General features: G+C 38.0%; 1 protein-coding gene across 2 annotated transcripts in view; it reads right to left on the bottom strand.

Annotated features, from left to right (window-relative positions):
• The window catches only part of LOC106069365 (alpha-2-macroglobulin-like), a 237,685-nt gene that overhangs the window by 198,027 nt on the left and 18,506 nt on the right, over positions 1–21,152 (bottom strand). For both annotated transcript variants that reach the window (XR_008778985.1, XM_056036079.1), the window contains exons 4-6: positions 16,978–17,048; positions 16,447–16,575; positions 1,601–1,640 (exon numbers count right to left, since the gene is read on the bottom strand). Coding sequence is in view for 1 of the 2 variants with exons in the window: in XM_056036079.1 (XP_055892054.1) it covers positions 1,601–1,640; positions 16,447–16,575; positions 16,978–17,048 (240 nt within the window). In the remaining variant the exon portion in view is untranslated. The remainder of the gene's footprint in view (positions 1–1,600; positions 1,641–16,446; positions 16,576–16,977; positions 17,049–21,152) is intronic.

Here is a 21,152-nt window from a genome sequence, read left to right as displayed (position 1 = left end):
GCAACACTGGCCAAGAAATATAAACGATTTACAGCATAATGAATCAATGGATCGTCTTCTGTAAATACCAATCTATTTAAAAATATATCTGTTTGATTTCAATTAACATGCAAAGACAATTTCTACATGGCATCTCTATCTGTAGATGTTAATGTTTTTATATTTTTAATTACATTATATTCTTCTTGTTTAATGTGTCACTCTATTTGTCAAACAAATGAAAATAAATATATAAAATATTGTTAATTTCATACTTTTTACAATTATTATTTGATGGATTAGAGAATGAAATGGCCAGTGGATTTAATGACCAGGGTATGAAATAACCTGGAGATGAATTGAAGGGGTGAAGTGGCCAAAGATGAAATGACCGGGAACCGTTACATCTTTCTTTTTTAATTCATAAAATCTATTTATCTAAATAACTAACAAACTGTTCAATGATTAATGTCAATTACGTTAATCACAAATCAAGTCTCTTCATTTAACGGTTATATTATTTTGCATCAGTTATCCTTTGTAAACCTTTATCTATTCAATCATTTTAATTTACAAATGTAATCTATTAGTCTGTTCTTATTTCTAGTTGCGATGTACCTGTTATATATCGTGTATATGTGAGAGGGAAAAACTAAATTAAATATACCTTAACCCCCCCTCCAATGAAATCCCCCCCCCCTTGCTGGCAATGACGTGGATTCTACAATGTTTTTATTAACTCCAGAAAGAGCCTATTCTAGTGTACAATAAACTTCTTCCGAAAGAACGAAGGGATTAATTATGTACACACACACACAAACACAGACACACACATATGATTTTTTTTAGCCTGGGTGGGGGGGGGGGAGAAACCCCCCCCCCCGGAAAAAAAACCTGGCTACGCCCATGTACCTTAGACATTAACAAACGCGCCAACAATAACTATTAAAATGCCCTACACAGTGTTTTGTAACTGTTAATAAACTCATCATCTCGTATTCACTTCCTTTGGTGAAGTGCTTGCCATAGATTTAAAACAACTTTATAGATTTATGATTTAAATAAAATAGTTGTGCTTACGTTGGACTTGGTTTTAGTCTATGTTTTGCATGCCATCAGAACAATTATACACCTAGAGGATATATTTGTTAGCCTAAGAAGTATGGTTAGGGACCAGCATACATCTGGACGAACTTTCCAGTAAGTGCCAACTAAAATCACTGATTTACTAGCTAATTCTAGCTTAAGACCACATGAGAATCTTTATAGACGATAGTTCTCATATGGCTCGTTTTAGCTATATCCGCTAATAGGTCTCTCAGGCATTGTAGACAAGCATTTTAGTAGTCGTGGTCAATTTGACAGAGACACGAAAAGGTTGCCATTGAAATAGTATCTTCACTAGTTTTATTTGTGAAAGGTTTTTAAAACATCTGTTACACACAGAAACACACAGATGACCTTTACATCATCTGACCTATATACCACAAGGTCTGGAAGGGGAACTTCACTTTACTTTTTTACTTCTAAAACATATAAAGTTGAAACTATATTTAAAAAAAAAGCGTTATTTCAGATAATTTTTTTATAATTAAAATATATTGGTAATAGGCCTACTTACAAAATTCTTCAACAATAAAAGGTCTTCTGTACTTGAAACCCTAGGAAAAAATCACAAATCAAACATTCGTTACAGCCAATAATCATTGATTGCGCTTATGTTACATCTGACGAAAACGTTCTAGAGAGAAACACAACTCCTACTCAGTGACAGCTGCTATCCGGCCTATCACTTATTTTATACTAGAAATGTCATATAACTCTTGCACTCACAATAGATTTGTAAACCCTCCAAAAACTCTCCTCAACCATACATATTTTTGGCCTCGGCACCTTCCAATGGAACGAAGCCACTCCACACAATTAAACACAAATCACACGCTTCTTAGGCCCTTGAATTGTAAAAGAGTTAAAATATAAAGCAATTCTGGTTATCATGACCTGAACCTTATTTTGTTCACTTTTTTTTCATTCAGTGAAACAACGAGCATTACAATGACATCACAATATATTTGTTGTAATATATTTATATCTAGCATGGGCGTAGCCGGGGGGGGGGGTCTTGGGGTTCGAACCTACCCCCCCCCGAAATGAAATCCCCCCACCTGCGGGGGGAGGATCGGTATTTAGTGACTGATTTTTTGCTTTGATTTTGTTTATTTTAGGTGAGATTTTAATACTAAACTATCACTTGCCCCACCACACCAAAGGAGGTTTTGAGTTTAAAACCCCCCACCAGGGGTTTTTGAGTTTAAAACCCCTGCCAAGGGGGTTTTGAGTTAAAAACCCCATACCAGGGGGGTTCAAGTTTAAAACCCCCTACCAGTGGGGTTTGAGTTTAAAAACCCCTACCAGGGGGTTTGAGTTTAAAAACCCCCCTACCAGGGGTTTTCGCATTTAAATTCCCCTCTTCTATAAAACAAAACAAAAAAAAAATGCAAACGACAATACCCCAAATTTCACGAGCACAGTTAAGGAAGATTTTGATTTTTAAACTCCCTCCAAAATTTATGATAACCCCCCTCTTCAATATGATAAAAGAAAATTACTCACTCAAAATTCTATGAGCGTAGCCAAAGGGGTTTTGAGTTAACCCCCACCCCCTCATCAGTAGGGTTTGAAGCTAAAAAATACCTCTTCAATACTCGGTATAAAAAACGCAAATTACGCACTCACAATGTTATGAGCGTAGCTCAATGGGTTTTGACTCACTTTTGAATTTAAACCCCCCTTCAGCGGGGTTTGAAGGTAAAAAATACCTCTTTAATATTAAAAACAAAGCAAATTATACACTCAACATGTTATGAGTATATTCAAATGTGTTTTGAGTTTAAATTCCCCTCCAGTGGAGTTAAAGTGGAGTAAAGTAAAAATAACATCTTCAATATAAAAAAAAAGAAAATACACACTGAGAAATCTATGAGCGTTGCCAAAAGGAGTTTTGAGTTTAAACCCCCCTCCAGAGTGGTTTGATGCTAAAAAAAATACCTCTTCAATATAAAAAAAAGCAATTTACACACTAAAATTATTTGAGCGTAGCCAAGACAATTGGGGGGGGGGGGGGGGTTTGAGTTTAAATCTCTTTCCTACAGATGCTTTTTTAAAAGTTTAAAACCCCTCCTGATGGTTTTGAGTTTAAAATCCCCCTACAGAGCGTTTTGAGGTGGAAAACCTCTATCTTCAATATTATTCTAAAGCAAACTACAGTTACTAAATTCTGTGACCATAGCTAAATGGGGTTTTGAATTTAAAAAAACCCATAACTCCAGAGATTTTTTAGTTTAAAACCCCCAACAGATGATTTTGACGATAAAACTTTCCTTTCGATATAAAATCTAAAGCAAACTATAATCACTTAATTCCAAGAGGGTATTCAAGAGAAGTTACATATTTCTACCAGTGGCGGGGCTCAATTAATAAAGTGCAGTGAATAGTTATCTGCCGAAATGGAAAAACACTAAATGTGGCTCAACAAAGATGGCTAAGACAGATTTTAGAAGTCAGTTATAGAGATCGGGTCTAAATGAAGAAAATCCTATGCTGATCTGGGAGTCGACCCGTTAGTAAGATTGTGACAGAGCGTCGCATGAGGTTTGCGGGACATGTTCTTCGACAAAATGAATTAAACATAAGAAGAGTTGCGATGACATCCTAGTACAACTTGGCGCCACACATTCATGGAAGTCCTCGGAGCAGGTGGGAAGAGGCTTCAGACATTACCAGTGACAGATTTTTTGTGGAAACAGCTTGACGGCAAATGCGCCGAACGGCGCGGGAGGGTCAAAGTCAGTAAGAATAGCACATTAGGTTTTGAAATAAAACTTTTTAATAGCATTACAATGAACTGTAGATACCTCAGAATATGCATTTTGTTGGCTTTCAATATCAGAAATAGTGCATGGGGGCGGGGCTCCGCCCCGCGCTGGGGGAGCTCCTAGCGCTTCTCCAGACCCCATTGCTGGCAATGGCGGGAAGTCTACAATTTTCCCACTTACTCCAGGAAGAACCTATTCTAGGGCACAATAAGCGTCTTCCTAAAGAATGATGTGTCAGAATGTAATAAACATTATATACACATACATACTTATAAATATTTTTTTTTCGCGGTGGGGGTGGGGGTGCAAACCCCCCACGAAAAAAAATCCATGCTACGCCCATGATATCTAGACTGGACATGGAGATTTTTTAACACTACAAAAAATGTCGTGAAAATTTTTTAGAAAGTTGGATCAAGGCGTTGTTTTGTAAAGTAGTTAAAAGAAGTAAAGTTGTTTTTTCTTCAACCCTAACCTATGTAACATATAATTTAATTTTTAGATCTAGATCTATATATGTATAGGTCTGTGAATCGATCAATCGCGGATAAGAATTTATTTCCGGTTTCCAGTCTATATATAATATATAAGTCTATGGTTAATATATATATATGGCTCCTTTTGTCTCGAAAGGCAATGGATGCGCCCAGATGAGTCACTATTTTTGGTTTAATCTTGAGACGGGGCAGAATCTGGTGTAGCTAATCAAGCCAATTCTAGAGCGGCAGACTTTGCCACAATACATACATGTGTATGCCTCTGATTCAGAGCTAGCGGACAGGGCAGCTTTCTTTTTCCCCTCTTGATTTAGGCCGCTTCAATTCTTTTGTTCTCAGCGAGTGTTGTCCCAGCACACAAAGTCTGTCTCCATTCACTCCGGTCTTTGGGTATGTTTTCCCACATACTTTCGCTAATGCCTGTGGCTCTCATGTCTCGCTTGCAGACATCTCTATATGTTAGTCTTGGGCGGCCCTTGGGTCTGACTCCTTCCACAAGCTCAGCATATATCTTTCGAGATTCTACCATCTGGCATGCCGTTGACATGTCCAAGCCAGCGTAATCTTCTTAGTGTCAGGAGAGCATACATGCTGTTCATATTGGCCAATCTAAAAACCTCATGATAACATAATCTGTGCTCTTGGTAATTGTATGTTGACCAGCTTTCACTGCCATAAAGGAGAGTGCTCACAACACAGGCGTTGTAGACTAGGATTTTGGTCGCTGTGGTCAATTTACCATTTTCTCAGACGCGCTTGGAGAGTTTTGTCAATGCTGTTGTAGCTTTTCCTATTCTTTTTGTCAGCTCGATGTCTAAATCTAGGTTACTGACAATTGTTGAACCCAAGTAGGTAAATTCCTGCACCACTGAAAGAGTGTGGTTCCCAATAAGTATTACAGGTATTTCTGCGACGTCTTGTGCCAGGATTTCGGTCTTGGAGAGACTTATAGTAAGGCTAAACTCTTGACAAGCAGCAGCTAAGGCGTTAACTAGCGTCTGTAGACCTCCTTGTGAGTGAGATACGAGTGCCACGTCATCGGCAAACAGCAGCTCCCTTATCAAAATACGACGTCTTTTCGTTTTGGGTTTAAGACGTGCCAGGTTAAAGAGCATTCAATCGGATCTGCTATGGATATATATTCCGTCTTTCAGAGGTTTAAAAGCACTGAGAAGAAGATGCCAAATAGTGTCGGAGCCAGAACACATCCTTGTTTTAAACCGCTCTTGATGGAGAATGACCTGGAGGAAGAACTTTCAAACTGATCAATGCCCTGCATATTTTCGTGAAAAGTCTATGGTTATTACATTATTAATAAACGAATGATGATGTAAATATTGTTATAACCCTGCCTTGCACACCGCCATTCAAGTTAGTGCAGAAAATGCGTTCTAAACTGTGCACTATTAGGGAATAGACTTAGAATAAGTGTTGCCCATAGACATAAATAAATATAGACTGGCCAATTAAAGAGTTTTATGAAACGAAAATTTGTGACTTGCAATTTTGTGTACTTTATTATAAAGCATTTATGAGCAGTATAAAAGTGCTTTTTTAACTTTGATACACACCTATATATATTGTAAATAAGGAGGCACTGTAGCTTTGTTTAATCTCTAAGAATGAAGATCATGCAACTTTTCATAATTCGGAAATCCGAATACAATATATATACATGTTTTCAAGTTACATAAAGTTACTTCCTTTTTCCAGTCTATATTTATTTATGTCTATGGTGTTGCCATTGTGAGAAGCTGTGATAAAGGCAGACCTTGATATATGTTTGTGATTTCCTTTAAATAAACACCTGTCCACGTTGAGTTGCATTCCTAGATTTATTTATCTAGATCTAATAGATGAATACCTTGACCAGCACAGCTGCCCGTTTCGAGCTACTTCCTTTTGAATATTTGCAGGTCGTAGATAAACATATTTAAAATCCCCTGTTAGTGTTGTTACACAAATTAAGATGTTCCTACATAGTCTTCAAGTTTAAGTTTGAAGTAACAGAATTAGGGTTTGTTATTGACAGGGTAACCAGGAAATACTGTCAACAATATTCAAAAATTAAATGGAACAATTGGTTGTTAAAGTCAGTGTTTTTATTTAGAGTTGTGTGTCATCTGACATGGAATGATATAGCAAAATTAAGCAGTTACCTTTCCTCTTTATATAGAAAAAACAAGGTTACAAAGACAGTTTGTGTGGAAACACAAAAAATAAAACAAATGCTTGCATAGTTGATTTTAAAAATTAAATTTTTCGCTTTCAGAAAACAAAAAAGTAGCCGTTGCATCAGAACTTCAGAATATCATGATGTCGGATTTTCAATATCTTTTCTAAACGGGACGGACGGACAGACAGATCACACAAAACTAATATCGTCTATTCTTTTTTCCCATAAAAATAGTGAACTTATTTTGTTTCAACCTCCCATAGTTGAACATTCAGACTTTTACTGAGGACATCATAGCCTTATTTAATTACTCTTAGACTTTGGAATCAAGCATTGTATGCCCTCTACACGCTCGTCCCATCTGCTGTGAACTAAGCAGATGTCTTCTAAATATGCTATACATTTGTACGTCCCTTAATTACTCTGTTTGTTGAAGGTGTAAGGTGCATTGTAGAGGTCAAAGCTCATGTAGTTCCAATGATAAACTCCAGACGGGGTGATATATGTGCTGAGTGGTTTCGCTTGCTGAAAATAATTTTAGCTTCTGCTAACTTAACAAACCAATCTTCTAGATAAGGCATGGGCTCACAATCTGGCACTGTGACTTTGTTAAGGTGTTGTTAGGCTACGCATAGTCTTATCTCATCCTTATTTTGTGTTCTTACAATAATTGGTACTGAGTAGGGTAAGTGCGATCGTTCAATGAAACCTTCTTTCAACAGCTCATTTATTTTCTTTTGCACCGCATCTCTGTGATGGGATGTCATATGGCGCAACTTAATCGGTTTTGTCAACGTTAGCTCGATGTCATGTCTAGTTGTCGTTGTTCTTTCTTTTGTATGAGTTAAGATGTCGTTAAAAGACTTAACACCTAAAGTATTTTCATTCTAATTGCCGGTGGTGTAGCTCCTATTTTGCCAGTCTTCCTTTTGGGAGCAGCTGTAATTCTTTGCCTAGGTCATCACCATCATTTTCGCTATCTGACCAATGCCAATTGTCACTGCTGGTTCAGTGCGGCTTCAGTTGTACTATTGTCGTTGTCAGTTCTAATTCTCGTGGGCGTAAATGAAAATCTCTGAGAATATTTGAAAAATTGTTCATTTCTATCTAATTTCAACTTCATAATCCACATTGGATATCCTTTTCGTAACTTTAAAAGGTCCTTGCCATGTAAGTTGCAATTGATTTGTTTTTGAAGTCAGTAGAACCCCAACTTGCTGGCCCAGTTCGAAAAGTTGTAATTGATTTGTTTTTGAAGTCAGTAGAACCCCAACTTGCTGGCCCAGTTCGAAAAGTTGTAATTGATTTGTTTTTGAAGTCAGTAGAACCCCAACTTGCTGGCCCAGCTTCGAAAAGTTGTAATTGATTTGTTTTTGAAGTCAGTAGAACCCCAACTTGCTGGCCCAGCTTCGAAAAGTTGTAATTGATTTGTTTTTGAAGTCAGTAGAACTCCAACTTGCTGGCCCAGCTTCGAAAAGTTGTAATTGATTTGTTTTTGAAGTCAGTAGAACCCCAACTTGCTGGCCCATAAGTTGTAATTTATTTGTTTTTGAAGTCAGTAGATCCCCAACTTGCTGGCCCATAAGTTGTAATTTATTTGTTTTTGAAGTCAGTAGAACCCCAACTTGCTGGCCCATAAGTTGTAATTTATTTGTTTTTGAAGTCAGTAGATCCCCAACTTGCTGGCCCAGGTTCGAAAAGTTGTAATTGATTTGTTTTTGAAGTCAGTAGAACCCCAACTTGCTGGCCCAGCTTCGAAAAGTTGTAATTGATTTGTTTTTGAAGTCAGTAGAACCCCAACTTGCTGGCCCATAAGTTGTAATTTATTTGTTTTTGAAGTCAGTAGATCCCCAACTTGCTGGCCCATAAGTTGTAATTTATTTGTTTTTGAAGTCAGTAGAACCCCAACTTGCTGGCCCATAAGTTGTAATTTATTTGTTTTTGAAGTCAGTAGATCCCCAACTTGCTGGCCCAGCTTCGAAAAGTTGTAATTGATTTGTTTTTGAAGTCAGTAGAACCCCAACTTGCTGGCCCAGCTTCGAAAAGTTGTAATTGATTTGTTTTTGAAGTCAGTAGAACCCCAACTTGCTGGCCCAGCTTCGAAAAGTTGTAATTGATTTGTTTTTGAAGTCAGTAGAACCCCAACTTGCTGGCCCATAAGTTGTAATTGATTTGTTTTTGAAGTCAGTAGAACCCCAACTTGCTGGCCCAGCTTCGAAAAGTTGTAATTGATTTGTTTTTGAAGTCAGTAGAACCCCAACTTGCTGGCCCATAAGTTGTAATTTATTTGTTTTTGAAGTCAGTAGATCCCCAACTTGCTGGCCCATAAGTTGTAATTTATTTATTTTTGAAGTCAGTAGAACCCCAACTTGCTGGCCCATAAGTTGTAATTGATTTGTTTTTGAAGTCAGTAGATCCCCAACTTGCTGGCCCAGCTTCGAAAAGTTGTAATTGATTTGTTTTTGAAGTCAGTAGATCCCCAACTTGCTGGCCCAGCTTCGAAAAGTTGTAATTGATTTGTTTTTGAAGTCAGTAGATCCCCAACTTGCTGGCCCAGCTTCGAAAAGTTTTCGACTTGTGTTGAGTCTTTCTCTAACTAGTTCCCCCCCCCCCTTTCTTCTAGGGCCACTCTCGCTGCCTGACATGCAATGACGATTTTGCTTGGATATCTATCACTTTCACGTATGTGGTGAGGCTGTCGGGGTCAATGCTCTGTTTGTACACCAATGTTTTCAGAATGTCTATAGGACCTCTAAGCTTTGCTCCATATACTAGCTCAAAGGGTGAAAATCATGTGGATGTTTGAGGCATTTCTCTATTCGCAAACAAAACGCAAGGAAGAAGTAGGCCCCAGTTTTCAGGTTTCTCGGACGTTACCTTACTTAGTATACTTTTAATTGTTCCATTCAGCCTTTTACAGACCCCGGCCGGTGTTCTTAGCACTATCTGGACAATACTTGATAAATTCCTAGTGTGCCAGCTATTTTCTTGGTTATTTCTGCTACGAACTGGGGTCCTATATCTTAGAGAATAGTATCGGGGATCCCCGTTCTAGCGAACAACATAATCAATGCCGACGTGATATCCTCAGCAGTTGTGGACTTCAGAGGAATAGCTTCTGTCCACCTTCTAGGGAGATCAACTACTGTGAGAATGTATCAATGGCCCCTCCCTGACATTGAGTTCATTGTTGTCCCTCTATATCAATGGCTTTTTTTTCATAACTCTGCTAAATCTGTTCGCTGTAATGGAACTTGTTTTTGTGGTCTTTTGTCTTTAAGCATACAGACCAGACATGACATAATTTGTTATATCCTTAGTCATATTGGGCAATAGAAGGCTGTCTGAATTCTTGTTTCGTCTTTAATATACCTAAAAGACCTGCGACTGGCAAGTCATGTGATTCATGCAAAATTTGAGGTCTATATTATTGTGACACCACACAGCTCCCTGTTTTTATCTGTATATTTCCGTACCAATGTGTTGTTCTTGATCAGAAACGATTGTTCCTTTTTTTCGAATTCAACACTAACCTTAAACTAAATATTGTAACGTTTCTCACTATTCAGGCTCTCACGGCACCACCAACTTGAAGAACTTGACAACTACGGGCTCCAAATAAAACGTAATAGTTAAATGTACAGTAAATCATAGCCAATACTGTACAATCGGCAACACGTAACACGACTGTACAAATATTTCAGCATTAACAACCGTACCGCCGTATCAACTCTTGCACTGGCCTCTCCGCCTCGTCCCGGACTTGCACTGGGCTCATCTGTTCACGACTGACTTCACACTGGGCTCATCTGTTCACGACTGACTTCACACTGGGCTCATCTGTTCACGACTGACTTCACACTGGGCTCGTTGTGTCAGACTCGATTGAAGATCAAGATCACGATGTCGTCTCTTACTCGAGAGTTGTCTTGAATGTACTTGACAGTAATCCTCGTCGTAATGCGCCGAACAGAACCACACCGCTGAATCACACTGAACCAAGACTGTAGTGAACCCGGACTGTAGTGAACTCTCTTGATTGTGACACCTCCCTTTTTTATATAAGGTGTCACCCCGGCCTTGTAGAAATCGATGGAATGTCGCTCAATCGTTCTTTTTGATCCCACGACCACATCCGACCTGACCGGCATGAGTTATATTTACAACACAGATCCTTCCCGAACCGTCGTGTATGACCGTCGCAACTCGTCACGGTTGACCGCTCGTCTAGCGCTGGCCTGGGGTAATTTACGTCTGCTGTCTACACAAACAATACTACCCCTAACCGCACTACCACCAGAGATTACAATATTTTGTCTAGTTACGGATCGGACCTCTGCCCTCCTTGAAGTTTCTCTGGCGTCCACATTTCACTCTCACTATGTGACTCCTGAGTCGCAATGTCTTTTCTTTCTTATTTGTTGATTTCTTCATTATTTAAGGTTTACTAATTAAGGTTTTTGCTTCAGTCTCCTCTCTGTCTTTTTCTAATGTTACCTTTAATCAAACCACAGCAATCACCCTTGACTTACGGTGTATTTTCAATCACCTTAGCCACTGGCTAGCTGTATCTTTATCCTTCAAACACATCAACCTGCTTCCTGTTCATGTATATTGTTCTTTCTCAACAAATGTATCTCAGACTGCGATAAGTGTTGCACCCGTGTCTCTGATAGTTAAGGCTCTCCTAGCGTAGTAAAGCAAGTAAATTCCCCATCACCATTGTTAAGCACTGCAACATAGGCTCTGTTATTTTAATCTTATCTGTACCCCGCTTGTTGATGCAGGTCTCCCCTTCCTACCCTAGTCCTCTGGCAACTATCTGGTCAAGTTGTCTTATATAACCCTTTTCTCTCTCCTAACGCATAGTATCTCTCTACTTTCTCAACTTCACTAATAATTTTCTCCATGTCAACACAACACACATCTCAAAGCCAAAATTGAACTGGCAATGAAAATACTTACACTCTACAAGGATTACAACAATATTGAGAACGTCTTTGACATTAGTCTACAGAACATTTGGAGTTAATTTGTTGATGAACTAGGGAAGGAGAAAATAAGTACGGCCACACTTTCATCTCTATAGACACAGGGCCGAATTAAACAGATTTCTATGTTAGCGATCTAGAAGTTAGAGTAAACAGAATTTATAAACAACCCTATCCCATCCAACACATACATATTTAATATCAAAAGATAGCGGTTGATACCGCTATGCGCCCTTTACCCTAGGAGACTCTATAGTGACAAAAAATCACATTCTACAACAAGCAATACAATAAAATATTCAACATCTACACCAAACAGTACATTACAAACTCTTAGTTGAATGTTCAACTCAATACTCTAGACCTCGAAATATTAGCGTTAATTTTGAAAACTACCTATCTGCTAGAATGTTTCAATATTACTGTCGCTCATCAGATGAACGCACACCATTGTCAATGCGACCGAAGAACTCACAATGCTGTAAATAGTTGAAACGTGAATCCGACTAGGCGTCACCCACTTTTAAAGGGAACTAATTGATGTCTCTGCCCCAACGTCAACACTTCCTTAGTTAAAGTGTATACTAGATTGAATTGTAGTCCAATGTTAGACCATGTAAGATGTACTAGAAATTGTATTTTCAAATCCTTACAGGTAGGCTAATGCTTTTCGATTCAGGAGACAACCTCGAGGAAAAATCAGGAGTGAAGCCCCTTAGGCGTTGGGAATATCAACTGTGAAATTCCATCCGGCCAACATCTACAACTGAGTTGATGCCAAATGTAACGAGAATCGTTCCTTTGGATCTCATCAGCAAGGTCGAGAGAGGGATCATGACGCAGGGGCCAGTATATAACCGTCTCAAGGTTTTATTTTCAGCTCCTCAGGATGTTCCTGCTAGGTGTTTTATTATGTTTAATCTTTGCGATGCCTTAAAAAAGTAGTTTTTCCTTTTTTTTTTAAACTTACTACTAAAGCGACGTTTGTATCAAAATTCTTTTTTAAAACATTTGAATCAATAAATTAATAAATGGAAAGTATATTTTATAATAACCCATTGATACATTTTCCATTGTGACCTAAGATGCAAATTGCGAATACGTGAATGAAGCTTAAGTAATTAATGAAAAAGTCATTGACCTTTTTAACAAATCTACTTCCCCTAAATTTTTTCTTTTAAAAGTGGTGTATTTTTATGAAAAAATCTCCTTGCATAGTAAACTTAAAAAAACTGAAAAGTATCCGTTGCATCAAAACTTTGAATTATCTAAAATATCATGATGTCTGATTTTCAAATTCTTTTTAAGTCTCTGAGATCTAAACGAGATGGACGGACAGACATACCACACAAAACTAATAGCGGTAAGTCCCCTTTCGGGGGCCGTTAAAAATACATATTCTGAGTCATTGGCGTAGCCATGGGGGTTCTTGAGGTTCAACCACCCACCCACCCCCCGAAATTTAGCGACTGATTTTTTGCTTTGATTTTGTTTATTTTCGATGAGATTTTAATATAAAAACATCATATGCCAAAGTGCAGCCAGGGGGGGGGGGTAAATTGTATGAGCGTAGCCAAGGGGGTTTATGAGTTTTAAACCTCCACAGCGGGGTTTGAAGCTAAAAAAAACACGTCTTTAATATATGAAAAGCAAATTACACACTCAAAATTCTATGAGTTTAAACACCCCTTTTCCAGAAGGCTTTAAATTAAAAACCCTTCCAGATGGTTTTGAGTTTGAAACCCCATCTCTTCAAAATTATTCTAAAGAAAACTACACTCACCAAATTCTATCAGCGTAGCTAAATGGGGTTTTGAATTTGTTAAAGAAAACCTCCAGAGATTCTTTTAGTTTAAAAACCCACAACAGATGATTTTGACGATAAAACTCCCCTTTTCAATATAAAATCTAAAGTAAACTACACTCACCTAATTCCAAGAGCGTAGCCAAGAGAGTTTGCAAAATTTATACCAGTGGCTGGACTCCATTAATAAAGTGCAGTGGGAAGCGTGGTCGAGAGGCCAAGTGCGCTTGAACTTGGCTTGGCTACCTAGAAGGGGGCTCGAGGTTCGACACCCGACTGAGCGCCTAAAGGCAGCACGGAAAACCAACTCCTAGATACCCCCCCCCCCAACTAGGACTCAGTTTTAGAGATCCGGTCTCAATCAAGGAAATCCTAAACCGAACTGGGAGTTGACCACGTAGTGAGGCTGTGACAGAGTGTCGCATGAGGTTTGCGGGACATGTTCTCCGACAAAATGAATTACGCACACTAAGAGTTGCGGTTACATGGTGGCCATTACGAGGAAAGCGCAAACGGGGACATCCTAGTACAACTTGGCGCCACACTTTTATTGAGGTCCTCAGAGCAGTGGACACTAGAAGGGAAGAGGCTTCAGACATCGCCAGTGACAGATTTTTGTGGAGGCAGCTTGCCGCCCAATGCGTCGAACGGTTCGGGAGAATCTAAGTCCTAAGTAATTAAGAATACCAGATTTGGAAATAAAAATTTTAATAGCAGGATAATGCTTTGTGGATACCCCAGAATATGCTGGTATATATATGTGGCGGGGGAGAATTCCCCCCGACACCCACCCCCGAAAAAAATCCTGGCTACGCCCATGTTCTGAGTATACTGAGTATATCTACAGACATTACAGAGCATTATCGTGCTACTCTTTAATTTAAAAAAAAAGTAGATCAAAACCAAATCTGCTTTTCCATTCAATTTATTAATGGGTCCAGCGACTGATAGAAATCGGTAACTATAGTTTTGCTATAATTTTTGTTATTGGAGTAGGGAGAGTAACCACAAAACCCCTTTTGGCTACGCTCATGGCATTAAGTAATTGTATCTTTGCTTTTCCTTTTGTAAGAAAGGTAGGGGGTTAACCTCCAAACCCATTCTTAGCTACGCTCATGGAATTTAATGACTGTAGTTTGCTTTATATTTTTTATCGAAGAGTTGGGGACTTAAAACTCAAAACACCTCTGGAGGGGGTTTTAAACTCAAAACCCTCTATGTCTACGCTCAGAATTTGGTGACTGTAGTTTATTTTATTTTTATATTGAAGAGGGGTTTTTAACCTAAGAACCCTCTTGAAGGGGTTTTAAAACTCAAAACCACTCTTGACTACGCTTACAGAATTTGGTGACTTGTTTGCTTTAGTTTTATAAAATGTTTGTAAAATGTTTTACATGTTTCGGATGTTCCTTCAGAGTTGAAGATAATTACTTCCTAGTCCAAACCTCCCGCAGGGCGACGGGGGATGGGAGCGGGTAGGGTTTGAACCCTGGACCATCGATAAATCTGAACGACAGTCCAGCGCGCAAACCGCACGACCAGGCAGCTAGCTAGCTCTAATTTTACCCGGCTTTGCTCGGGTTTTCTTTCTACAAATAGCATGCATTTATTCCGTTTGAATAATTAATAATGACGTGAAGAAAAAGATAATTTAAAAAATAAATCAATTCATCTAGTATTTTATAATCAAATTGAACGCGTGAATGTAATTGTTTATATAACATTGTTAGTTTAATGTTATGTAGCTCTAGATGTAGAATCTAAACAATTTGAATGCCACAGTAGTCTAGTCAATAAATAAAATCTTTGAGACTATTAAAGTAAAAGACTATAAACACTGTGATTTGAGCTTGTGTCGACCAAGGTGTAATGTGTTGACCTAGATACATTAGCCGTGTTTCATTCATCATTTTGTAGCTAAGTTGCTAAGAGATCTAAATGCGCATAAGTAGATCTTAAGGAAAAAAGTAAATTGAAAATAAAGACTTAAAATTAAACCGAATCTGTAACTGTAGGCTTAAATGCTTTAAAAAAAAACACATTGGAAAGTAAATTGCATTATGTAAGTAGTTTATTAGTTTAATAATATGGTTTTATAATGTGCGATATTATGACCTCTGGCGTTCATTTCATTTGTATCACTAAGCGATCTAATGGTGCCGCAAGTTACGGAAAAGCATGTCAAGACATTTAAAGTTATTTACATTTAGAGCGAATGATTTTATGTAAAAAATGTTTTGTAAACTCAAATTTGAAGGTTAATGTGCATCAAATAATGAAATGAATAGACACGTATTTGTATGTTCATGTGTAAAATAACAAAATTATGTTTTCTTGAATGAGAGATAATTTAGGTCTAGAGAATTTCATCTCTGCGCATGCGTGACCTCTCGGTCTTGTCTCATCATTTAGACACAGCCTGTAAACATGGCCTAGATTTATAAGATACAATACTTTTATAGAGTTGGCAACTTTTTTTTTGAGGGTCTTAAGTTTGTTTTAGGGCTACAATACATATACTACTGTCTAAGCTAGTACCCAAGGAACATTTTTGCCAAGTTTTATCAAGATCGGTCAAACGGTTTTGATTTCTATACGGGGACATACATACATACATACATACATAGGCTACATACATAAATACATACATACGTCTTACTTTCAACTTTATAGTATAGATAGTGGGTTTTAAATTCAAAACTTAAAGTAGTGAGTTTTAAACTTAAAACCCCACTTGACTGCGCTGGGGCAAACAATTGTTTAACATTAGACTTTCACCAAAAATAAACAAAATTAAAGAAAAAAAAAAGTCACAACATTACACCCCTTTCATTCGGGGAATTTCATATCTGGGACGTGGTGAGGGGGTTGAACCAATATTGCTGCGCCTATGACATTATTATTTTATCAGCTGTGTTCCTATGTCTAAACCTTAAACACATTCGAGCGAAACATTAATGATAGCTGCCATGAGTAGGGTAGTTTATAACATTTACAAACAACATACTTTTAAACAAAATATACTTATTAAATTCTAAGCTGTGGGTTGATACAGCAAGTCTTTACATCTTTTTTCAAAAGGCCTACACTAACTATACTAACTAGACTTAGTACATGTACTTACAAAAGCATCAACTAGTATATGCCATGTGCCATAGTTTGGTTGATCAGAAAGTTGAAAGCTCTGACTAATGATTCCTCCAGCGTTAGTCTGTAAACCTGGCCATCTTTTGACAGGCACTCCAGATGGGTCCTTTCGTTGAACGAACAAAACACATAGCACATTATTTTAAAATATCATCCATCTTTGCTTGCTACTCTGTACTATGCATGTAAAGATTTGTTCCTTATGGAACATAACGTAATCAGATGTAAACCATAACCTAGTTGCAATAATAAGCTCATGTGTGCTCATATAATCTAATTCTACTTTATTATAATATAACATATGTCAACAAATGCCGATTTCCAAATATTCTTAAAGCTGATAATTTAAAACATATACCTGATTAGTAAATTAAAACTATAATTAATAAAATACAGAATTGTAGGATTATTTAATCCCTTTTAAGCGTCAAATTATTAAGAAGAAACAACAATATATTGAATATAATTTTGATTTATAAAACAAAAAGAAAAAAAAACAAATACTTACCTCAATATAAATAATTAAATTTCCATATTTAGGCATCAAATCCGGCTGAAGTGGTATTATACGAAAATGAACTGAAAATTCATTAAAATCCTCGTGTAAATGTGCATACAGAAATAAATAATGAAATAAAAACATGGAACCATAGACATATATATATATATATATATATATATATTATATCTAGATTGGACATGGAGATCTTTTAACACAACAAAAAATGTGACTTTTTTTTTAAAAGTTGAAACAAGGCGTTGTTTTGTAAAGTAGTTATAAGTAGTAAAGTTGTTGTTTATTTCAACCCTAACCTATGGAACATATTATTTAATCTTTACATCTAGATCAAAGACATATATTATATCTAGACTGGAAACCAGAAATAAATTCTTATCCGCGATTGATCGATTCACAGACCTATACATATATAGATTTACGCAAACTCGTTTTTTCAGGCTCTAAGGGGAGCCGCTTTGTTTCATATATTTGCGTAAATATTCGAGAAATGATTTTGCATTATATCTAAACTTTGAAAACTAAAGATCATTAATTTTCTTAGACAGAATAGCTCGATTGGGGCGACTTCCCTTACACCTTGAAAACGAGTTACGTACACACACACACACACACACACATTAAAAATAAAAATAAACTTTATAGAATCCTAAATGCTGCTGGCAAAATCATTGGCAAAAAACAAAACCCATTTTGGGCAGTTGTTTGAGACAAACATCTATAAAAAAGCTTACAAGATCCTCGAAATAAAGAATCACCCTTTGTGTCTGGATTTTGTGATTTTACCATCACAGTTATAATGTTTTTTGTTTGGTGTAATGCACAAATTGTAAGACAAATGTCCTTACGGATAATAAAGATTATTATTATTATTATATATATATATATACATATATATATATATATATATATATATACACATATATTTATACACATATATATATATATATGTGTGTGTGTGTGTGTGTGTGGCATTTTACGTCTCGAGAGACAATCTTTTCCCCTTGCAACTTCTTGTGTGACTAAAGAGGCCAATCCTTGATACATATATATGTATATATATATATATATATATATATATATATATATATATATATATATATATATATATATATATATATATATATATATATATATATATATATATATATATATATATATATATATATATAATAGATATATGTGTATATCTATTATATAAAGCAGAATGTATGTATGTATGTATGTCCCCGTATAGAAATAAAAACCGCTTGACCAATCTTGATAAAATTTGGCAGAAATGTTCCATGGGTACCAACTTAGACCTTAGTGTATGTATTGTAGCCCTAAAACAAAAAAAAAGACCCTCAAAAAAATAAAAGACCAACTCTATTACAGCTATAGTATTTTATGAATCTAGGCCATGTTTACAACGTTGACATGAGAAAAGATCGAAAGGATTTAGATCTAGATATAATTTTAAGAAATACACTTTGCGCAGATAGTTTTTTACTTTGACACATGAAAAAACAAAAGAAGTTCCATTGATTTCATTATATTGTTATAAACCTGGTGGTGGCACAGATGGGGGTAGTGGTGTGAGTGAAGTCAGCCGACGCAATTCGCCCCAGGCCAGCGCTAGACGAGCGGTCAACCGTGACGAGTTACGACGGTCAGCCGAGACGAGTGTCAACATGACGGTTCGGGAAGGATCGGCGTCGTGAACAGAGCTCAGAAGTGACGAAGCTAGAAACGTCGAGCGATGTTCCGCCCGGTTCTAGAAGGCCATTAGCGACCCTATATAAAGAGCGGAGGTGCAAGAGTTGATACGGCGGTACGGTGTTATCGGAGAGATATTTCTACAGTGTACGTGTTGCCAATTGTACAGTATTGGCGGTTTTTTATTCAACTATTAAAGTGTTACGTTATTTTGGAGCCCTGAGTTGTCAAGTTCTTTAAATTGGTGGTGTATGGTGCAGTTTGCAGAGAGCCCGGCATAGGGAGATTCGTAACACTGGTGTCAGAAGTGTGATCGGATCGGAACGGATAGGAACGGATCTACTATGGCTCGGTACGTGACGTTTTGGCGCCGCCGTTTTGGCGACGGGACATTTTGGCGCGAGATATCATTTGACGATAATTTAATAAGCACGTAGCTTTTATAACAATGTTTATTTCACTCTACCATAATATTATATGTATAGTATGAATTCTAACATCGTTCAGCGAATTGTTTTTATTAGCAAAGTATTTGGTATGTATAGCTGGAGATACCATACAGTCATTAAATAAACCAATGTTAATGTAAACAAATAATTTCATCAATTTTTAGTCTATCATTGTTTCATTTATTTTTTTTTTATTTTAAAGTAATATCTTAAAAAACTTTTTTGAAATAAAAGTGTGCCTCTTAATAAACACACATACACAAGCCAAAATATTTATTAAAGAAAATGATGTGTAACACAAATACACATTTACATTTAGTACGTGAAAAATATGTCATAACACAAACACTAATGCAAAACATAGAATAATTCTTTTAAAAGAAATAATACAATAAACGTGCATAATGTATTTCGCGCCAAAACGTCCAGTCGCAAAAACGGCTCGCGCCAAAACGACCTTCGCGCCAAAACGGCGGGGCCAAAACGGCATCGCCAAAACGTCGGCGCCAAAACGTCCTGCTTCGCTATGGCTCGTCTGAAACTGCTGTACGAACTCGAATTGAAAGAACTGAAGCGAGAGCTACGTGATTGAGGGCTGAAGACAAGTGGAAATAAGGAAACCTTAGAAGCTCGCCTCCGGGAAGACATAGTGGAAGAAGAGGAAGATCCAGACACGTATCTTTTTGAAGTAGAACCAGATATGGAGGAGCTCTTGAGCTCAATGCTAGGAAACACCAATTCCAAGATAGATGCCGTGGACACCAAGGTAGATGCCAAGATGGATGTCATGGTCTCGGGAATCAAAACCGAGTTATTGGCTATGAACCAACGCATACATGCTGTGGAGAAGAGAATCATCAATACAGACGTTCGTTCAGATGCTAAAACCAGTGAGAGGAGCCTTGGTGGTGATCATGAGAACCCATTGAAACCTGACGAAGCCGTTGAGAGACATATGCAAGTCGAGAGATACCAGCTAGGTTTGCACCCAAAAGACGTTGGTCCAGCTGCCACCACTGGAGAGGGAAGTCCTGATGGTGGTCAAAAGAATCCAAGGAAGCCTGACGTCGGTCCAGCTGCCAAGACTGGAGATGAAAGTTCTGATGGTGGTCAAGAGAATCCAAGGAAGCTTGACGTTGAAGTTGATGAACATTTGCACGATGAAAGTCATCGACAAGGTCTGAAATCAACAGGCGATTGGCCCGATACTGAGACGAGAGAGAAAGAGGTCCTGATGATGATGAAAAAAGCCGAATGGAGCCTGAGGCCGAAGATGAAGCGGAGTGTTACCAACCTGCCCCAGGACCATGTCCTCCAGACACTGCTGAAGATGATAACCTGTCACACTATTCCCTGTCCTGTGGATTGTAAGCCCATCCTAGTCCTTCTTCGCAAAGCCCTATGAAGCCACCTCTTTGGCCAACGATCTTGGTATCCCCAGCCTTTACATCCTATACCTCTCGATGTGCCAAGCGGCTGCCCTCAATACCGAAGGACAAGAGACCACGACATCACTGCAGCCACATGAAGACCAACTGGCGGAGAAGAAAAAGAAGGCGACTTTTGCTGAGTGCAATATGGATGACGATGCGATCACAACGTCGTTACAACCAGATGAAGGCTAACTGGAGGAGAAGAAGAAAACGTTTTCTGAATTCAACGTGGATGGCGATGAAAGCACAACGGCGAGGCAACCAGGTCAAGGCAAACTGGAGGAGAAGAAGGAAGCGACCATTGCTGACAGCAACATGGATGGCTCCATCAAACTCAGGAGGCAAGCCAACTGCCACCGATCAACCCCCACCTACAGCGATGAACCTTCACAGCCAATGTCATGAGGTTGATTCTGTCCGGGACGGATAGATCTAAGGAGGGGGCAGTGTTATAAACCTGGTGGTGGAACAGATGGGGGTAGTGGTGTGAGTGAAGTCAGCCGACGCAAATCGCCCCAGGCCAGCGCTAGACGAGCGGTCAACCGTGACGAGTTACTGTGACAGGTTAGCGAAAGTGACGTGTGTT

This window comes from Biomphalaria glabrata, chromosome 7, assembly GCF_947242115.1.
Source record: "Biomphalaria glabrata chromosome 7, xgBioGlab47.1, whole genome shotgun sequence".
Taxonomy (NCBI): Eukaryota; Metazoa; Mollusca; class Gastropoda; family Planorbidae; genus Biomphalaria; species Biomphalaria glabrata.
This window is presented reverse-complemented; position numbering and strand designations above follow the sequence as displayed.